Consider the following 19,368-nt stretch of genomic DNA (forward strand, 5'->3'; position numbering starts at 1 on the left):
TAAAAGGATGAAAATATCAGCTGCAACGTACATGAGCAAGCCTGTGCTTTTGTTCTCTTCTGTTTTAGGACTTAAGGCTGAATGCGGGGGACAAATAATCATGACAAAACTTTAGATCACTCATTTATTACATTTTTTTTTTTTTACAAACAGTAAATGGCACGTTTTCATAAATAACACTAAGCAATTCATTTTAACTCTCTTATTAAATAGAATTCTTTTCATTTGTAACAATGTTTCTTCCCATCTTGCAAAATTACTTTTTGAAACTTAACAAATGTAACAAAGACAGGAAGGATATAAACAAGCATGCCACCTGCATATTCAACTCCGGAAAACTTGAAAACACACTTTTTGCATCAGAAACATTTAGGAGGAGCGATATCATTGCACTTCTTTTTTCAGCAAATAGCCAATAAACCAAACAATACCAACACCGTCTGTGTGCAAACACTTTTTTCTCAAAAATATATTACAAATATGTACAAAATGCTCCCGGCAAGTCTTTTCATTCACGCATAGGCAAAGTCATGCTGTAGGTAAAGGTCAACTTGACATGCAGGACAGTTTTTGATTTAACTAAGCTACGATGCTTTGGTGTAACTGAACCTTAAGTTGTTAGAAGCAAGCGTGTCACTTGAAACAAGAGGAATATTGAGGAATGATTGTCCTCTGGCTAATAGATCCATTTAGGGGATATAATCCCAGCTGAGAAGCTTGTGGGCTTCTGTTTTTACGACCCCCCCTCGGGCTCTTCAGTTTAAAGCTCTGCAAGGCAAATACAGAAAGTTTAAGTCTCACTTTAATCCCGTCAGTCACAAAGTTTCATGTAATGCAGTTGTTAAAATTGGCAGTGTGTCAGTGAGCGGCAGTAAATCTAAACTACTTGACACATATCAGGTTTGACCATTCATTTTTTCCCCCTGCTTCCTGTGCTGGCATTTAGTTAGGAGACAGTCCCCGTGTCCATTCCCGAGATGTCAGCCAGTCCACTGGCTGGCATCTCGTTTGATATATGAGGGCCTATAGGAACAGTCAGCAGCCGGGGACAGTTTCTAAAATAATCCACTTCACCCGCCCTAACCCATCCCGGCTGGCTGTGGTGGGCATTTCACCCAGTTAATGACAGGCTCGGTGGGGCAGATCAATTTGCCCAATAAAAATAGAATTGATTGGTTGCACGCAGGCAGGCCTGAAGAGACAAGCAGCTGTGCTTTATGTAACATGGGGTGATGTTTGAGGATTGAGTAACGTTTCTTGGATCCATGCACAGTCGGAATTTAAAGAAGTTAAACATGACTTGGCAAAGATGAAAATGAGTTGGACGGGGTGAGTGACAGAAGTCAGTCAGCAGTGTATGACATGTTCCTGTTCAGCGTCCAGCACTCTCAGAGAAGAACTGGAAACCTGGAAGGAAACTGAAGCGCGATTTTTGCATTTTTAGATCAACACCTCATCAAACTCAGCATAAAGCGGATGATTGTTGTCTTTTGCACTGCACAGAGACTGCACAGTTTCAAGGAATTGGAAATCTTCGAGTGTGTCATAGTAAAATTTGGATCCCACAGCCACTGAACAGAAAGCTGATCCTTTGGGCCCAAGACAGGCCATCGTCCAGCATGTGATTTACTGTATCGTGTCTCTTTAGCACACGTAAGCAGATATGTGCAGAAAAGAACATTTCCATGTATGTCGAAGATTAATTACTGTGGGCTGACATTACAAACCAACCTGAAGAGTTGATGTAGAGGCACTCAGAAGGATGAGTCCTTTACCTTAATGTCAGATGTCACGGCCAACCTCTGCTATCATTGACTTCGGCCTGGAAATAACAGATTAAAATTGACGATAAACAAATATAAATATGTTGCCTGGTCGTCTAAACCATGTTAGGCTGTGTTGCTTAATCAAATCTATATGTCTGCAGAAGTTCAAGCATTCACAATCACATTAAAGAGAAGCAACGCACTGATCAATTTGCTGGTGAACCTCTTACATAATATGCTCTTCATGCCAATGGAGGAAGTTGTTTTATTTTTATTGCTCTAACAGATGAAATATAAAATCAGTGGCTTCTTGCAGCCACGGGATTTAAGTGCAACAATATATGAGTACTTTTCCATATTGTAGCTGCATGCGCTGTAGGACTGTATGTACTACAAAATTGGGTCACCTTTCTTTGGGGAGTGTTGAATTACTCTGCTGCTGGTCTTGCTCAAGTCTGGGGGAGAGGCACATAGTAGTAACATGCATGTTTAAATGAGCATGTGTAAACAAAGAAATTTTAATATAAAATCACTTGAAAACATGTGACTCACCTTTCCTTTTGTGCTCTGATCTTCTCATCGTCATACCTTTAAGAAAAGGGGATAGAAATGCAGAATGATGAGGAGTTCTGTAACATCCTTCTCACCAGTGCTGAAGTTAAAAGTTCATCGCTCTGTGTTGATGAAGCTCATATGCAGAGACATGTTAAAGAGAAGGCTTTTGAAGGAATCTGCAGTCCTGAGATAAAATTCAGTCACTTGTAGAAGCACTTTTAGGAGCAATAACTTAAGCGAATCATTTTCTGTATGACTTTATCATTCTCCCACATAATTGAAGCAGAATTTCAGCTCACTCTTCTTTATAGTGTTGCTTCATGTCATTGAGGTTTAAAGGCATTTGTGTATGGACAGCTCTCTTATGGTCCTTCCACAGCATTTCATCAGGTTGAGGTCTGGACTCGATCCTTTTCTTTTTCATCCATCGTGTTGAAGATTTGCTGCTGTGCTTGGGATCGCTGTCCTCCTGCATGACACAGTTTCGGCCAAGCTTTCGCAGTCAGACAGATGGCCTCACATTTGACTCTAGAATATTTTGGTATACAGAGCTGACTTAATGGCTACAAGGTGCAAAATACCCAAATCATCACACCTCCACCACCATGCTTGACAGTTGATTTGTGGTGTTTGATTTTATTGAAATGTGGTGCTGTGTATTACGGCCATTTGGTCTAATCTGTCCGAAACTTTCCCCTGGAATCCTTCCAAACAAGCAACACTTATTTAATCGTTTTCTATTTGTGTTGTCATGAAAGGTAAAATTTAACATGCTAACCAAAGCCTTGAGAGTCCGATATGTAACTCTTGGGTTTTTTGCAGTTTCTCTAAGCATTGCATGGGAAGATTGTGGGGTTGTGTTAACATTTGATTAGCAGCATGTATTAATTTCTATGGAAGCAGTAAAGGTACACTTGGTTTTCCACAGATTCCACAGAGACTTTCTTTTGCACACGACAGTGGAAAAGTTTGTCTGATGTTGGCTCTGTTTCTTCTGTTTAACTATGCACTGCAGTTCTTCCAAAGCCTCAATCATCTTTTGAATTTGTTTTAAAATCAGTCTGCCATAATTCAGTTTTGAGCACTCTTGCACAGTTTGCCATAATAAACAAAAAAAATAAAAAGTGAATGCCTACTCAGAGTTGTAAAGCTCATGTTGGATTTCTTATATGTTTTTAATTTCTTTCCGTGAGGCACGTTGTAACTTTGCTACATATATAAAGTGTTTTTTAAATATTAATATTATTTTAATCACCTGCTGTTTCGTCTGCACAAGTCCATCTAAGTAAACAGTGAGAAGCAGACATTTAAACAAATGTGAAAAACTGTATATCAGTCTTAGTTATCCATAAACACTGTTGGACTGTTTGAATTCTTTCAAGATGTCAGGATTTGGACAATGATGCATGTTTTGTAATTTTGCCTCTGGACATCATATCACAAAAAAACATTAATGATGTGACCAAAGTGCAGACTTTCAACTTTAATTCAAGGAATTAAACAAAAGTATTGCAAAAATAGATTAGGAATAAAAACTATTTTTATATATTCCCTAATTGTCAGAGAGTCAGTGGTGACTGAACAATAGACTAACAACAGTTTCGTGACCTCTTCCCTCTTTATTCCATAACAAATTAAGCAGATAACAGACCTGGAGTTGAGTCTTGCATTCAGTAGTAAATACTTATGGAGCTGACTATATTGCTGTAAGCTTGCAAAGCAGAGTATAAGCTATGAAAGACACTTGAAGCATCTCAACAGGGACCCTTGGTGGCTGAGAGTACTTACTGCAGCACACATTCAGGAATCTGCACGTGCTCCATGGGGATAATCTGACCGAGTTCCTTCAGGGTGTGAACGTAACGGATCTTATCCATGAACTTCACACTTCAAAAAATATAAACAACATTGGGTTACTGTCACAAATTAATCCTAAAATATATGTGCATTCAGCCATGTAGCACAACATACGTACTCTGATTATGAAACAGCAACACTTTTCTCTTTTTAATGTTTTCAGTGTAGCGATGTGACAACTTTAAAATGCTCCAACCTATTTTCCCCTTTCTCTCTTTTGTTTTTAGATTTGTTAAGAGACAAGCTTTCACGGCCAAATGTGTCATAAATATACCTAATGAAGGGTCTTGAGATGGCCAGGACAGTGCGGATGAACCATGTTGGGTGAGCGATGATGAGACACTTTAGATTCTTCCTCAGTCTACAGGAAACAAACAGAGTTTATTACAATCCCCATTATAACTTTTAACTGCATGAAATCCCATGTATATTGGTTATCTTCATCTCTAGCATCAAGAACATCTTCAGCTTCACTATCTTCTAATTTCCCAAATTGTTTTCCGAGTTATTTTGACATTGTTCATCTTACTTTCTGTCTATCATCTGGTAGCATCTCTTCAGCCAGCTGATGCCAGGCATCTTTCTGCGAGGAGTTGCTCCATTCAGGTAAACAATCATGTAATCCTCTGCTACCAGCAGCTCCAGGCTGCTCACAACATACCTGAGAACAGACATGAACAACCTATAATTGTACATGAAAATAGCACATAAAATCCCCTCATTTGATTTATGATGAAAAAGAGTTCTGATATTTTATTTGTGGAGATAAAATGATCTTTCATTTAAAGGGGGATCCATTAAACTCACTTCCAGCTCTAGTTCATCTCATAAACTGTACCTGCAGGATGTTACACTTTGATTAGTGAGGCCCTGTTTTGAAGCTTTAGGCTGAGTATTTTTGGCATCACCATTTCATGTTTTGAAGCCAAACATGTTGCCCACGGTCTTCCCCGATCCATATCATACTTTAACACCCCTTTTTAATGGGGGTGTTTTCTGGTGTCTGTGTGTGGCGCTGCTGGGTAGTCTGTGCTGGCAAACAAATGTTACCGGTCTGGTAGTTACTCCTGGGTGGGTCTGGGGCAGGCTTGGGGACTTGGGGTACCTCTGGGCGGGGGTTTTGGCTGGACCTGGGGGGCTTGGGTGTATTGGTGGAACGAGGAGCCTCTTTAGCTAACTCTTAACCTGGGTTTTTATTGGCTTATGTAGTCTGGTAGTTGCCTGAATGCTGGGGTGGGTATAGTTCGGGCGGAGTGAAGCACACACACTCCCGTTCTCTGTTCGCCATCCAGGGCTGGAAGAGCTGGCTGTCTGGTCAGGGTCTGGGTTAGGGTTATGAGGCTGTTGGGCTGCTCTGCTGCTGCGGAGGCCAGGGAAGTCTACTTGTCTCCATCCCAGAGTGAAGGAGACCATCTCCTGGGTCTGTGGGCTGATTGCCCTTCTACGGGTTGTTGGTTCCAGGACCTGGGAGTGTATGGGGAGTGTGAGTATGTGTACGGCGTCCATTTCTGTGTCTCCATGTTGGGTGTGTGTGTGAGTGTTTGTATACCTGTGCATGAGGGTGGGAATGCATGCTTGTGTTGTCCTGTTTGTCTTTGTGTGTCAGGTCAGGTCTCTACCTCTCTTAGAACATCTCAGGCCAATAATGCCTAGTAATGCTCCACTTGTGAAAGTAAATCTGTTTGTCATTTTATGGCCTTCAGACAACAATTCTGACTTCTACACTGCTGCAAAAAGACAGGAGGAAAAAAAAGAAGAAGAAAGGGGTGACTCAAAACTCATGCACAGTACTGGAGGGATTTACTGAGGTCATAGGAGCAGAGGATTCTTCTCTAGAATCTGAACTCAGGAGTGCCACCTGCTGGCTATTAGAAATAATGGCACAGATTTCAGGCACTTTACTGGCTCAAGTTCTCAACATGACATCTGGTTTTTTTCTTCATCAGAAACAAACTGTTTTAGCTCCCTTTAAGGTCAAGGGGCGGGGCTTCCATGCTCAAAGCCAGAGCAGCGTGACTGAGATGACCATATCAGGATATCCTCTCTTACTGACATCACACAGCGCCAAGAGTAGAACAAGCCGTTTAGAACTGACTATTTTGAGCAGTCTGAAATCAGGGATCACTATCTCAAACTTTAATATAAGCTCTCCCATTACAACAGTATGGATTTAAATAACATAAAAAAAAAACCCATAACAGGTCCACTCTAATTTTAAGAATTATTTGATTCATTATTTTACATCCTCATTGGATAGGAGACTTTTTACATTGGAAACGTTTAATGGATTGTAGAGTGAGAAAAGAAGGAAGTAAGGTTGTCGCCATGTGATAACAAAGAAAGGATCTTACAGGAAGAGATTTTCCATGATGTACGTGTAGTCGTCACAGCTGCTGTCAGGAAGGTAGCAGGCTGCAAACACGATGATGGCATTCAGACCTTCCCCGTAATATCCTGACAGAAGAGAGAGATGCAGTTGCTCCATTCGTAGTGGCAAATTATCACGTGGCAGGTAGGACATGTAAATGTGTCTGTACTCTTTTACATTTCACCTACGTTTTACATTTAATACCAGGAAGTGGGCTGATAAGATTTATAATAGCATAACCATCCTAAGGAATCCATTTGGGGAAACAGTCTAACTAACCTCCATGTGTGACCACTCTCAGGTACGGCCTGATGACCTGCATATCGATCCGTTGCTCCTGGTCGCCAATGATCACTGTTCGCCACAGACGACCTGACGAGTCTCTCTCCTCTTCGCTCTCACCTGGGAGACGCTTAGCAGTAGCCACAGGTGTGTCGTCTGAAAACAAGGTGACACCAGAAAGCAGCTGCTCACAACACATGTAGCCAACATGAGCAGAGCTGGCAAAGGGAAATGAACCTTTTCAAAGCTATAAATCACGATTTATGATGACATTTAGCATACAAACGTAAAATGTACTCTAAGCTCTTTTTACAACATGTCTAATTCATACAAGCACCTTTTTCTTCTTCTAAATGTTTCTATCTAACATTCAAATAACAACTTGGGGGTTCAGCATCTTGCCTGAGGATACTTTGGCTGACTGGAATTGCCTCAAACCACCATCCTTCCAATTAGTAGCTGACCTGCTCCACCTCAGAGGCAAAAAAGGTCCATATTTGTCAATGTAAACAACAATATTGCTGAAGTTACTGCACATAACCTGGTGCAATTCAAATTTTCCCTTCTTTGTAAAATTAAATATCATGAAATTCTGAATTTTTCCACCTCATTTACAATGCAGGCTTACTCTTCAGCTCACCTTTATACTAAATATGTGGTATTGGCTTGTTCAGACAGCTCAGAGGCCACACCAACAACAATGCACAATACAACTACTCAACATGACTGACAGAGACAACGCCTTTAAATGGAGCATAGAATAAGCGCTGATGTCACTGCATGGCTCAAGCACGCGATCAAAAATATGTTACCAGAGAGCAAAATATCTGCTCTCCTTGGATGTGACCTTCTTGCGTTGCTAAAATTTAATAAACAAACAAAAAAACCTGCTCAGCTGGGTAAAAACTCATCCCAAAAGGATACACAGACCCAGCAGCTATTTGTTTTAAACCAGCACGATCCATCAAAGCTGGAAGCACAGATTTAGAACAAGAAAATCCAGAGGAAAAAAAACTAAAAGAGATGTGAAGAATGAGAAGCAGTAAAGGATACACCAAAGGGCTCCTAACAAAAGCCCCTGCAGAGGGGAACGAAAAGCTACTACTGCTTAGAAAAAGCTGTAACATCTGGACCTGAGCTGATCACTGACTGTGCTTACATTCATGTACTGCACAGACACGAAAGCCTCCCTTATACCTGGGACCTGAAGGATCAAATGTAACCCCTCACTAGACTGTAAAACTGCTAGAGCTCCAGAGCAACACAGGAGTTAGGATTGATAATGTTAGAGCCACCAGCCTTAAATTGGTGTTAAGGCTAATTTTTAACTCTCTTCGGCTTTTCTCCTTTGTTTAAATCAACACACAGTACAATGTAATATCATGTTTTATTGTTATGCTTTGTCTTTTGTGACAGTACCCAGCATTCCCTCTTTTTTAGAGTGTGTGTCATTGTTTTCATTGTTATACTGTGTGTGTTTAATAGTTATTGTGTTGTTTTTAGCTTGCGGAAATAAATGTGCCTCTATTCTACATTTGTTCTGGTTTATTACAACTACCATATAAAACTATATCATTGCAGAAAGATTATGTACAGTTTGTTGATTTGTCCTCATTATGTGTTCTAATAATTTCCCCCATAGAAGTTTTTGGATGCTAAATTTGAACATGCATGTACCTTCCCACTCTAGCTCGTTGCCGTTGTTGATGAACTCCAGTGAGTCAGTCTCATCTGGAGTCTCGATGTCATCAACATTGATGTCCAGGTCGTCGGGCGTTTCCAGGAAGTCATCAGAGAGCACCGACCCCTCGCTCTGATCCAGAGACAGGTTCATGTCGGGGGCGACCAGCGTGCGACGCTTACGTTGGGTCATGGATTCGCCGACATTCAGAGTGGTGGGAGGATCTAAGACAAAATGTTATGAAAGTATGGATACACCTTATACGTATAAACATGAGTGTGTCTGTATAAAAAATATAATGGTGTCTATTTAGTCCACTTACTGGTCCTGCTGTCAGAGAGGCCACATGCATCTCCATCCTCTGGCAGTGGCCTGCAGGGAAACGAACGCAGCATAAATAAACAGTTAAATTGGAAATAATTGTACATACATAAGAATTATATCTGGCTTAATGTCTTCCTGCTGCCAAGTAATGATTGTTTTGGCTGTTATATAATTGTATATTATAAGCACAACTGTTAAACTAAATAATCTGCGATGATGAAAACCACTAAAAAACCATGAAGTACTAACAGTCAGTCCCAGCATTTTGCTCTTTGCCCTTTGTTTTTAGAGAGGCTGCGATGCGAAACCCGATTTAAATGTATTTCACCCTGTCGTTTGAGAAAGCAACACCAGCAATTACCAACTCCCCTCTGATTTTATAATAGGACAGCTGAAACCTCGGTGAGGGACTGAGCAGGCTAGATTAGAGTGCACACACATATGCAGACAGGCAATAACAGAGACTTGCATACACAGACAAACACACCCTGAAACACCACAAGTATGGACTGATGGAGCTGCTGGATAATTGCTGTTATTAAATTGTCAGTAGCTATGTAGAAGCAAGGTTAAGACCGCACCGACAAGTATTCAAGAGCGAATTAAGCAGTAGGGAAGAGAAAAACAATTTTCAGTGTTAAATAATTTGCTTCTAACACAGACCTCCAGGTCTGAAATCCCCCCAGATGAATCACAATATTCCACTTCTCTTACCTAATATTCCACCAACATAATTCATGTGAAGTCAACCTGAGATATTTTTAGCCTTGTTAAATGCATTAAACACACGCATTAGTGATTCTGACACAAAAGCATTTTTCAGACAGTCACAGGACTTTGCTGCATGTACTATGTGTGGATGTTTTTGGAAGATAATGAAGGTTTCTCTGATCAGCTTCTAAAAGCATATTTCCCCTGCTGTCAAAGAAAGATTTTGGCCAGCAGTAGAGCGAGTGGCTAGTCTCCCATAGCTTGGACACTGCGAGGTATTTGACTGCTCCTCTTTTTCCATCTGCTGGTTGCTATTTTGTTCGCTGACTTGCTACAGCCTCATCACATAACACCTGATGACTACATCATGGAAAGTACACACCTGCTTCCTTTCGGCCCTCCGCGCACTCACACAACATGTGACAGACTTTCCATCGAAGCTTGATCTCTTTGAAAAAGCTTCTGCACAAATCAGACAAACTGCACGCACAAACACAGACTGTTTGTTTCTCTGCCTCGTACCTGGGGAAGTCTTCATCCTGCCACTCGTCCTTAACCTCCATGCTGTCCATACGTAAAGTGGCTTCCGCTGTACCCATCCTCTGACAGCGAGGATGGGCTTCAGCTCGCTGTAATAGGCAAACAAACAAAAGAATTCATTGAGCCGTTCACCAGGAAGTTCACCGAATGGTTTAACACACTGCTGACTAACTAATTCAGTCGTTGCAGCCTTATTAAAGTAGACACTCCACCCAAATTGCACAACCTGAATGATGTCTTTTTCTGGCTTCTTATACTTGTCTTTATTACAAACTGAAAGTGGAGATAGATGAGCGTGGCTGCTTTATGATCAGGATTTAACATAAAAAAGTTTTAAGCCACTACCAAGGAGTTTGTTTATCTCTTTGTTTGCTTAGACGCTTAACCTGACCTGTCAATCATTCGGGCATTAAAAAAGACACCTAACTGAAGGGATGAACCAGTGTTGTATCTTCACTTAACAGAAAATCTGGGGAAGAACCTGTTTTAAATTATATCTTTAGGCACTTTGTTACTAGCAGCCTGTTGTGACACATTATTTGTTCCTGTTTCTTTGGTTGAATCTGTGAAAAATACCACAGATAACACCATGTGACAGACATAAAATAACATTTTTGCAGCAACAAGGTGTTTCCCCAAAGCTCTTAGCTGAAAATTCTACATAGTAGCAGACCTAAAATCTATCTACTGCAGATGAACAGCATCTGAAAGTCATGTTCTTATAAAATGGAAAAACAAAACAAAACAGAGAAGATGTGGCACAGAATATGAGAGATGCATCTGGCCTCTAAGTTGATGTATCTCTCTTCTCCTCACTGACGTCTCCTCAGAAATGACCTCAGTAGAAGGGTGGCGGCACAAAACTATTCTTAAGAAAGGGAAGCAGGGACAAAAGGCTGGTGTGTGCCAAATTACACAAGAACTAGACTGAAAACCATCCATAAACAGGTCTTATGGAGGGATGCATGTCTAAGGTCAGGGGAGCAATATAAGAGTGTTTATAGTCGTCTGTAAAACATGGTTGGGACTGAATTTCAGTCGGTGGTGTTGGGAATTATGTCGAAATTGATGGAAACATATATGCAGAAAAGAACCATCAGATTTTGATCCAGCATGCAAGACCATGTGAAAAATGTCAGATTGGAAACAATATCATTTTGTTCAGCATGACACTGATCCCAAACACACTGTAAATGCTGCAAAGTGCACTTGGATAGAACAAAACACACAATGGAGCACTACCAGAGCCTAGACTTCAACTTCACTGCAGCGGTGTGGGATCATCTTGACAGAAGATGCATTAAAAGTCACAGTATGCACAGTATTGTCTCTAGTTGCATCATGGGAAATGTGTCATGTATGAAGCTTGACCCTTGGAGGTGACACAAAAATTTGGATATGTCACCCACCTCTGATTCTGTCAGCTTCTCTCTGTTAAATTAAAATGAACTTCATTATGTAGCTGTTGCACTAAAGTAGTTGAGTATATCATAAACAGGTGAAGCAATGGACTCAGAGGAATTAGAGACTGGAATTGGACGATCAGGAAAGCAGAGTAGATGCGTTGTCTTGTTTGTGTCGGGCAGACTGTATTTAAGAACAAAATCTGAACCCAAGAACAATTTAGCCCTATGTGTTCTGTTGTTAAATCACAGAAATGATAGTTTGACATAACCAAGTCCCAGTGGGTTTCCTTCCCCATGATCCCTGGGGGAGGGTGACATAAACAGTTTCTCATACAATACAGATCCTCAGGGCACAACAAGCACCTGCTTCTGTAAAGCAGATCATGATCTAAGCTTCCATATTATATAGAATCAAAGCAGATATCTCCCTCCATGACATCATGCTCTATATTTGGTATTTGATGTAAAGGTTCACAGTGTTTTATTTATAGCAGCCTGACCATTAGGGATTAGTCATGCACAAAGTAAACATCATGTGTAAGTCTTGTGTCTCCCTATGTCACTCTCCTAGCCAGAGTTCCTCAGGCTACAGACACAGACTTTACTGTGATCCATTTGTCCACTGGGTTGGCACTGATGTGTGGAATAAAAAAACAGCAAATGTGGGCTAAAAGGTGCAGGTCCTCCAGCTACATGTTCCCAGTACAGCTGTATTGTAAATCGATTCTAAATGATGGAGAAAAGAGGTATTTGCACTGCATTGCCTGATAAGAAAGTTGCAGTGTTTGGTGCAGATCCTTAAATGCCATTTTAACTGAGACCTTTCTGCTTAAATTACATTTCAAGTTGCCTTCCTCTGATCTCACACGATGACTGCATGTGGTTTATTGTGGTGCGCATGTCTCTTTCAAAGGCTCAGCTGCATGCACAGTGAACTGCTGATTGATGGACACAAAGTAATGTTGCAGCGGCACGTGTTTGGTGGGGATTTATGTCCAGATGGCAGGCCTGTCCTCATTTCCCAAATGCTGTCTCGTGAACTATTGATGCTGTTGCGCTTGGCAAACCTGAGACCTGAAACAGGCGCAACACTTGCATAAATGTTACCACATACTTTTTTCTGACAAGTACTCTGTCTTTGATACACAACAGGTGGGATCAAGTGAAGCGGAGAGGTAGTTTTCGCTCGTCTCTGTTATGAAATCATTTACTCAAAGATAAGCATTAATAGAACAGTTGAAGATGAAAGGCGACAGAGAGGTGGTCATGTACAGCCTGAAGAGAATGATGTCCAAAGCCTAAAAACTTCTCATCTTTTCAACATCTCTTAATATCTCTGACAACACTGAAAACAAAGTAAAAAAATGATCTGTTTGAAGAGTGTGACACCTGAAATCTGCTTCATCCTGACTGTGTAGTTGCAGTTTGATCAGATCAGCTTGTGTTCACAGAAAACCAGCGGCTCCCACGACTGTTATCCCACTGTGATCTAAACATTTCCCCTTTTCCTTTTTTGAGCCCGCTCCACTTCAGAATAAACAAACTAATAATAAAAAGAATAATCTTGGGTCTTACTGTATCACTCTTATTGAGAAGCTGACAAAGAAAATTTGTGTTTGCGTGGCCTTTAAATGCGTGCAAAGAAGCTATTGTGTCACGACTGCCAGTCCTCAATTAGCAGAAAAACTAAAACCGTCTCAGTGATTAATTGCGTGCAGTCACAGAACGAAACAAAGCACTGAATGTCACGTTTGATGTTCTGCCCTCTGGGCCTCCCATCAGTAGAATCTGTTCAGAAGAAGAGCTCTTTATGAGAGCGGAAAGCGGAGAAAACCATGGTTTAAAAGCAGGATACTCACATACTGTAATTACAAAGGCTTTCTGCGTCCCTGCTTCCCTTTCAGATGGTCCCCCTTCCTTAAAGCTGCTGAGTGTGGATCATCGCTGATTACATCTGCAGGTGTGTGCTGAGGGCCTGGGCTGCTGGATAATTCTTGTTGTTTACCCCTGCTGTTAATGGAGGCTGAGGCAGTAACTGTGTCCTCCTGTAGAGAGGCGAATGAGAGGAGAGTCTGTCACCGTGCAGCAGAAACATCCCGCTCTCACCTTCCCAGCGTCCTCACTGTGCTGCTTTCTGATCTAAATAACAATAATCCTGACCGTGTACCTTTAGCATGTTTCATGATGATCACTCTCCTCCTCCTCCCTCCACCAACTCTAATGCCCCCACCCCAGGCTTTAATCCTGCTGCGATGATGTCAGCCGTATGGGAACAGTGTTATGATGGTTACGTAATAACAACTGCCTACCTTCTCTTTGATTCTGTCAGGCCACTTGGAGTCAGGATCACCTGTTTCCCTCACATTCAGTCCATTCTGGATTCTCCATCACTGACGGAGTTTGTTTCCTCCGGAGAGCAGGAAAAAAATGGATGTTTCTATTTCAGCGCTGTTCCCTGGCAACAGCATCTTCACCCATTACGCGCACAGTTTCTCGCTCTCTCGTTTTTTTCCCCACCATCTCTTATAACCTCTCTCTCCCTCGATGAAGCCCCTCCTCCACACAGATTCCCCTCCTTTTCTCCTGCTTGCTGGCTCTGACTCTAATTCACCTTCCTCCCTACTTCTCCTGCGGTCCTCACAGCTGCACACAGCTCTCCGCAGTGTCACCGCACACGGAGTGGCATCCCTCCGGCATTGCCCTCAATACCCAAAGGGAGCAAGCACAACTTCCAGCTCTTCAGCTCAGGCAGAAAAATTAAATTCAGGTGTTTTTACACTTTATATTAACAACATTTCACTGCACAGCACTGAAATATGCCTGATTTATACAATAAGCGCTTAGCAGATGCAAATTTTGCATTAAGCAACAGTTTTATCTCTGTAAGAAATCACTTATTTTGTTGATGTTTACTGGAATTAGGATTCTATTTCGTTTCTACTTTATTTCACAGAAAATCATCTGTAGCTTTTTTATGGCTTCTAATGTTGTTATTAATTCCTTTTAATAGTTAATAAGGTGACAAAATATCACATGTTGATATTTTGCATTATTTTCCTCAACAAAAAGCATGCTTTTGTAACGATTTAGTTTAGTTTTTTAGTTACTTGAACTCAGTTATTTATTTATTTTTTAACAGCACGACATAATCTATGTCGTGCTCTTCTTCTTTATTTTTTCATTTTTTTCCATTTGCCAGCAGATGGCGTGAGAGTGCTCCACAAGTCAAACTCATCAGTGTAAAATAAGAGTTGGGCTGAGCTGTATTACAGTTTGTAAGGCTAGTATATTCAGCACCCTAATTTAGAAATAAGAAATTTAATCCTGTGACATGTGCCACAAAAATGCAGCTCTGCTTCCTGGAGAAAGCAAACATCTGTTACTTTCATTCTAGCAGTCTGGAATAAGAAACCAAAGGTTTGATCAGGCTATGACAGCTGGATAGGCTCCAGCGCCCCTGAAAAGGATAAGCGGAAGTGAATGGATGGATGGATGGATGGAATAAAAATATAATGTTGAAGTAGACGGATGATCACGATGGCTAGTGTTACTTACACACTGTGTAAGTACTGTTTCACTATATTTTACATAATATTGGACAAAAACAGTTACATGCATGTCAGTGCTGTGATTTTATCTAATGAGCAGTGTTGATTGTAAAGTCTGACTGCAGCAGGAAGGAAGGACCTGTGATGTCTTCACCTGAGTCTCCTGAGCAGATGTAGTCTGTGATCTATTCTTTCTTGAATAGATCAGAGAACATTCAGGAACCTAAAGGAATTTATCATTTCAATCTCTTCTCTTCTCCGATCCAGCAGAGAAGCTTTGCACCTCTGAAGTCTAACGTCTGTTCTTTGTTTTTGTTTGTTTGTTTGATCTGGAGGATTTTGGGGTATGAACGGCCGGGTCACTACAAAGCATCTTAGTCTGATTTAAGTATGGATCATGACTAGGACCCTGCAAAATGTTCATGGACATTCTTCTTCAGGATTTTCTGGTAGAAAGCAGAACTCATCGTTCCATCAATTACAGCAAGTCATTAAGCAGCAAAGCAACACCAGACCGTCACAATACCACACTACTATATTTGACTGGGAATGTAGTAAGACACAAACCTTCTAAATATTTGAACTTTTGTCTCGTAAGTCCACAGAATATTGTCCCAAGAATCTTAGGGATGATGATCAAGATGTTTTTGGCAAATGTGAGATGAGCCTTTGTGACCTTTTTGGTTTCTCATCTCTTCTTGAGTTTCTTTAGATTCTGACATAACATGTTGCTTTTTGAGGTCTTTAAGCCTGCTTCACTTTGTCACACACGTTATATTTGGATATATTATATTTGGACATGTTATATTTCTTGATTTAACAGATCTGGCAGTGATCAGGCCTGGATGTGGCTCATAAAATTAAACTCAGCTTTACATGATACATTTTAGGGCTGCCACGATTAGTCGACTAGTCACGATTACGTCGACTATCAAAATCGTCGACGACTGATTTAATAGTCGACGCGTCATTTGAAGCTTTGTAAGATCCCAAAAGCAGGAATAAGTAGCAGGATTTAAGAGTGTAATAACGGACTGAAACAGAAGATGGCAGCACTGCATGTACAAGGATGCCAGCTGCCGTTAAACCCCGAAGAAGAAGAAACTGTGTCCCAGAATTCATAGCGCGGCCCAGCGCAGTTGTCAACAATGGCGGCAGCTAGTTAGTTTTAATATTACTCTTATTATTCTTTCTGGGTCACAAAATAAACGTTTAACATATTTTCAGGCGAGAATGTAGCTGTGTAAACCTCAAATATCTGCTCAGTTTATCAAGACACCACATATTTTCAAAAGCGCTCCGACGTTTTCGGAGGCGTCTGTTACCCGCTAGCTCGATAGCTAGCCGGGGGCCATGAGAGCACCGGACTCCCGGCAGATCGTTTTCAAACCCACCGCCCTACTCAGGTTAAACATATACAAGTCACTTAGATAACTTAAAAATGTTATTGTTTGGCTTTTTTCAGTATTTTATTTGTTCCTGAGTAAATCGGCTGAGTTTATTAAACTCCACCGAAACAATCTGCACATCTAATTAGAATTCAATTAACTATCATCTTGTCTTTATTTTTAGTTAGCACAGACCTTAAACACTTAAAGCTGTAAGCTAATGATAGTTATATAAGAGCAGATGCTGCTGGTGCAATAAGCTGTACTTTTACGTTCAATGGATGATGATCTGATTAGTCGACTAATCGCAAAAATAATCGGTGACTAGTCGACTATCAAAATAATCGTTTGTGGCAGCCCTAATACATTTAATTACTTTTTCACATAGGGTTGGATAAGTTTGATTGCATAAGAGGGGTTGGATAGCCCCCTTCTCCTAATAAATTAAATCATCATTTTAAAACTGAATTTTGTATTTACCTGAGATGTCCTTCTTAAATTTTGAAATTACTTTAATTTTAAATTACCTGAAACATTTAAGTCTGACAAATATGCAGAAAACCAAGAAATCATGAAGGGGCAAATACCTTTTTGCAGCACTGTATGTCTTAGCCTGGAGCTTTAACCATTACAAACATCCTCCAATCGAAATGTCTTCATTTTCCAAAAACTTTATCAAGATCTGAAAGAAGTACTGCTACTTACTGGTTTAAATAAAGTGATATATCTGTAGTGGGCAGTCTGGCTAACACCAACACAATCTCCATGGATACCATGCCCATCTGTGTGACACCTGCTGCATCAGAATTTGCAGCTGTGGCAGTCAGACTAAAAAGGAAATCAGTGTTTGTCTTCTAGTGTAATATTGGTTTTAAGTTACTCAAAATGATGAATGATCAAAGTCTTAAGCTTGAAAAGTCATTTTTGTGGAGGCGATTTTTTCCATATTTGCTCAGCCCAGGTCTTACATAATGCTCTTTCTGCTCTGTTAAATTTGTAGTGAACCACGAAAACCTAAAAATATTCTAACCATTATTGTACTTCACACAGAGGTCAGATTTCCCCTGAGGTAGAAATCAAGCATGGTCAAACAAGAATAAAGCCTGCACAAGTAAGTGCGAGTTTTATGCTTTAGTAGGTCAAATACACTGTCTGGGTGTCTGTACCGTAAGTCTTACATAAAAAGTAGATCACCTGGAAAATGTCCAAAACTCGTCGTGAGACCCTGGAGGATGGGATGAAGAAGAGATTCTCATGCGTCACAAATGGACTTGTTAAAGACATGGTGGATTACCAGGTCAGAGGTCAAAGTGAGAGAACACTTGACCCACTTTAATCGGTACCTAGTACAGACAGACTGTACTAGGTCTGTACTAGGACCTTAGTACTAACAGATTGGACCCCCTTATGTCTTCAGAACAGCCTTAATTCAACAAGGTGCTGAAAACATTCATCACAGGTTTTGGTCCAAAGTCACATGATAGCATCACACAAATGCTGCAGATGATGCAGATCTCCTGTTACACCACATCCTAAAGGTGCTCTGTTGGATTGACATCTAGTGACTGTGAACTCGTTGACATGTTAAGGTATGGAGCAGTAAGGTCAAACGCGCTGTTTCTGTGGCCGTACAGTCAGAATCAGAATCAGAATACTTTATTGATCCCTGGGGGAAATTATTTTTTGTTACAGTGCTCCATTTTAAACCAACATTAAGACAAGACAGACAATACACTAACTAAGAATAGTACAATATATACATATATATACATACATACATACATACATAAGTCACTCATAAATAAATAGTTGGAAAAGAAACATGTGTAGTTGTAGCAGCAAACAGTGTGTTAAGTGGATGCGTTGTACAGGGAGATGGCCACAGGCAGGAATGATTTCCTGTGTCGTTCAGTGGTGCTTTTCGGTAATCTCAGTCTCTCACTGAACGTGCTCCTGTGACTGACCAGCATGTCATGGAGTGGGTGGGAGGTGTTATCCAACATTGTCTTTATCTTGGACAGCATCCGCCTCTCCGACACCAGTGAGGAGTATTTAAACTGTAGGTTACCAAAAACAAACAAAAAAAAACAAACAAAAAAAACAAAAAAAAAACAAAAAAAAAACAAAAAAACAAACAAACAAAAACTGTAGGTTACCTGGAAAAAGTCCAGGAGTCTTGGTGAGAGTCTGAAGGATGGGATAAAGAACCTATACGTCACAATAGGCTATGGTAAAGACGACGTGGATTACCGGGGCAGAGGTCACAGTAAGCCAATTCTTGACCACTCCTCTGTCTGTATACTCGCAGCAAATAACCTGTGGTATAAAGCAGGTGAGCTGTAGTGACACAGGCTCACAGGCTAAGCTGTGGCAGGTTGTTATAGCTTGGCAGCATCTCTTTTTTGTTGTTTGAATTCACAGCAAGGACAAGTGAAGAAAGAGATCTGAAAGATGTGTTTGTGTGCATTAATGAAGCAAGGATGATTAAAACAATGGTCCTAAAGGAGTTTTCAAATTTTGTCAAAAGACCTAAGAAAGTATGACAGACAAAAGCAAAGGAGGCTAAAATAGTAAAAACAAAATTACATAATTGAATGGGACCTCAAAAGTTTTCTGTGACACTAATAATAATCTGTGAATAGACATAACAATCATCAAGCAGTAAATTAAAAGAAATCTGACGTCTTCATCAGAGAAAAAATCCCACACGAATTTCTAAAATCTCTCAAGGGATATTTTATTTAGACGTTTCCATCTCAGTATGTTCATTAAGATACACTCACAAACCACTTTATTAGGTATACCATTTCGAGATGATTTGAGTTTTGAGACATGGTGTGTTATCCTGCTGAAAGAAGCCATCAGAAGATAGGTATGCTGTTGTCATAAAGGGATGGACATGGTCAGCAACAATACTCAAGAGGCTGGTTTATTTGAACAAT

General features: G+C 40.6%; 1 protein-coding gene across 3 annotated transcripts; it reads right to left on the reverse strand.

Moving 5' to 3' along the window:
- Nucleotides 1-125: 125 nt before the first annotated feature.
- LOC308383326 (caytaxin-like) lies at nt 126-16,998 on the reverse strand. 3 transcript variants are annotated; one of them, XR_013969119.1, is made up of 14 exons: nt 13,800-16,998; nt 13,350-13,535; nt 10,067-10,173; nt 8,832-8,881; nt 8,506-8,733; nt 6,826-6,984; nt 6,530-6,632; nt 4,708-4,839; nt 4,453-4,539; nt 4,110-4,208; nt 2,319-2,354; nt 2,174-2,221; nt 1,732-1,822; nt 126-768 (listed from the first exon to the last, which is right to left on the reverse strand). XR_013969119.1 is itself a non-coding variant. In XM_080861217.1 (14 exons), the coding sequence occupies exons 3-13, from the start codon at nt 10,141-10,143 to the stop codon at nt 1,783-1,785; spliced, it is 1,059 nt and encodes a 352-aa protein (XP_080717343.1). In that variant the 5' UTR covers nt 10,144-10,173; nt 13,350-13,535; nt 13,800-16,998; the 3' UTR covers nt 126-768; nt 1,776-1,782. The 3 variants fall into 3 exon arrangements, 2 of the variants coding, with proteins under 2 accessions (XP_080717343.1, XP_080717344.1); XM_080861217.1 differs by having other exon boundaries at nt 1,776-1,822; XM_080861218.1 differs by lacking the exon at nt 13,800-16,998 and having other exon boundaries at nt 1,776-1,822; nt 13,354-13,385.
- Between the last annotated feature and the right edge of the window lie 2,370 nt (nt 16,999-19,368).

This window comes from Rhamphochromis sp. 'chilingali' (genome assembly GCF_963969265.1).
Source record: "Rhamphochromis sp. 'chilingali' genome assembly, chromosome: 16".
NCBI lineage: Eukaryota > Metazoa > Chordata > Actinopteri > Cichliformes > Cichlidae > Rhamphochromis > Rhamphochromis sp. 'chilingali'.

What these genes read in the sequence shown, in the direction of transcription:
- LOC308383326 (XM_080861217.1), bottom strand. Translation starts at nt 10,143, where the DNA reads ATGGGTACAGCGGAAGCCACTTTACGTATGGACAGCATGGAGGTTAAG. An exon ending in CAACGAGCTAGAGTGGGAAG is followed by an intron (nt 6,985 to 8,505) that starts GTACATGCATGT and finishes CCTTGTTTTCAG; the next exon opens with ACGACACACCTGTGGCTACT. An exon ending in TACCAGATGATAGACAGAAA is followed by an intron (nt 4,540 to 4,707) that starts GTAAGATGAACA and finishes TGTTTCCTGTAG; the next exon opens with ACTGAGGAAGAATCTAAAGT.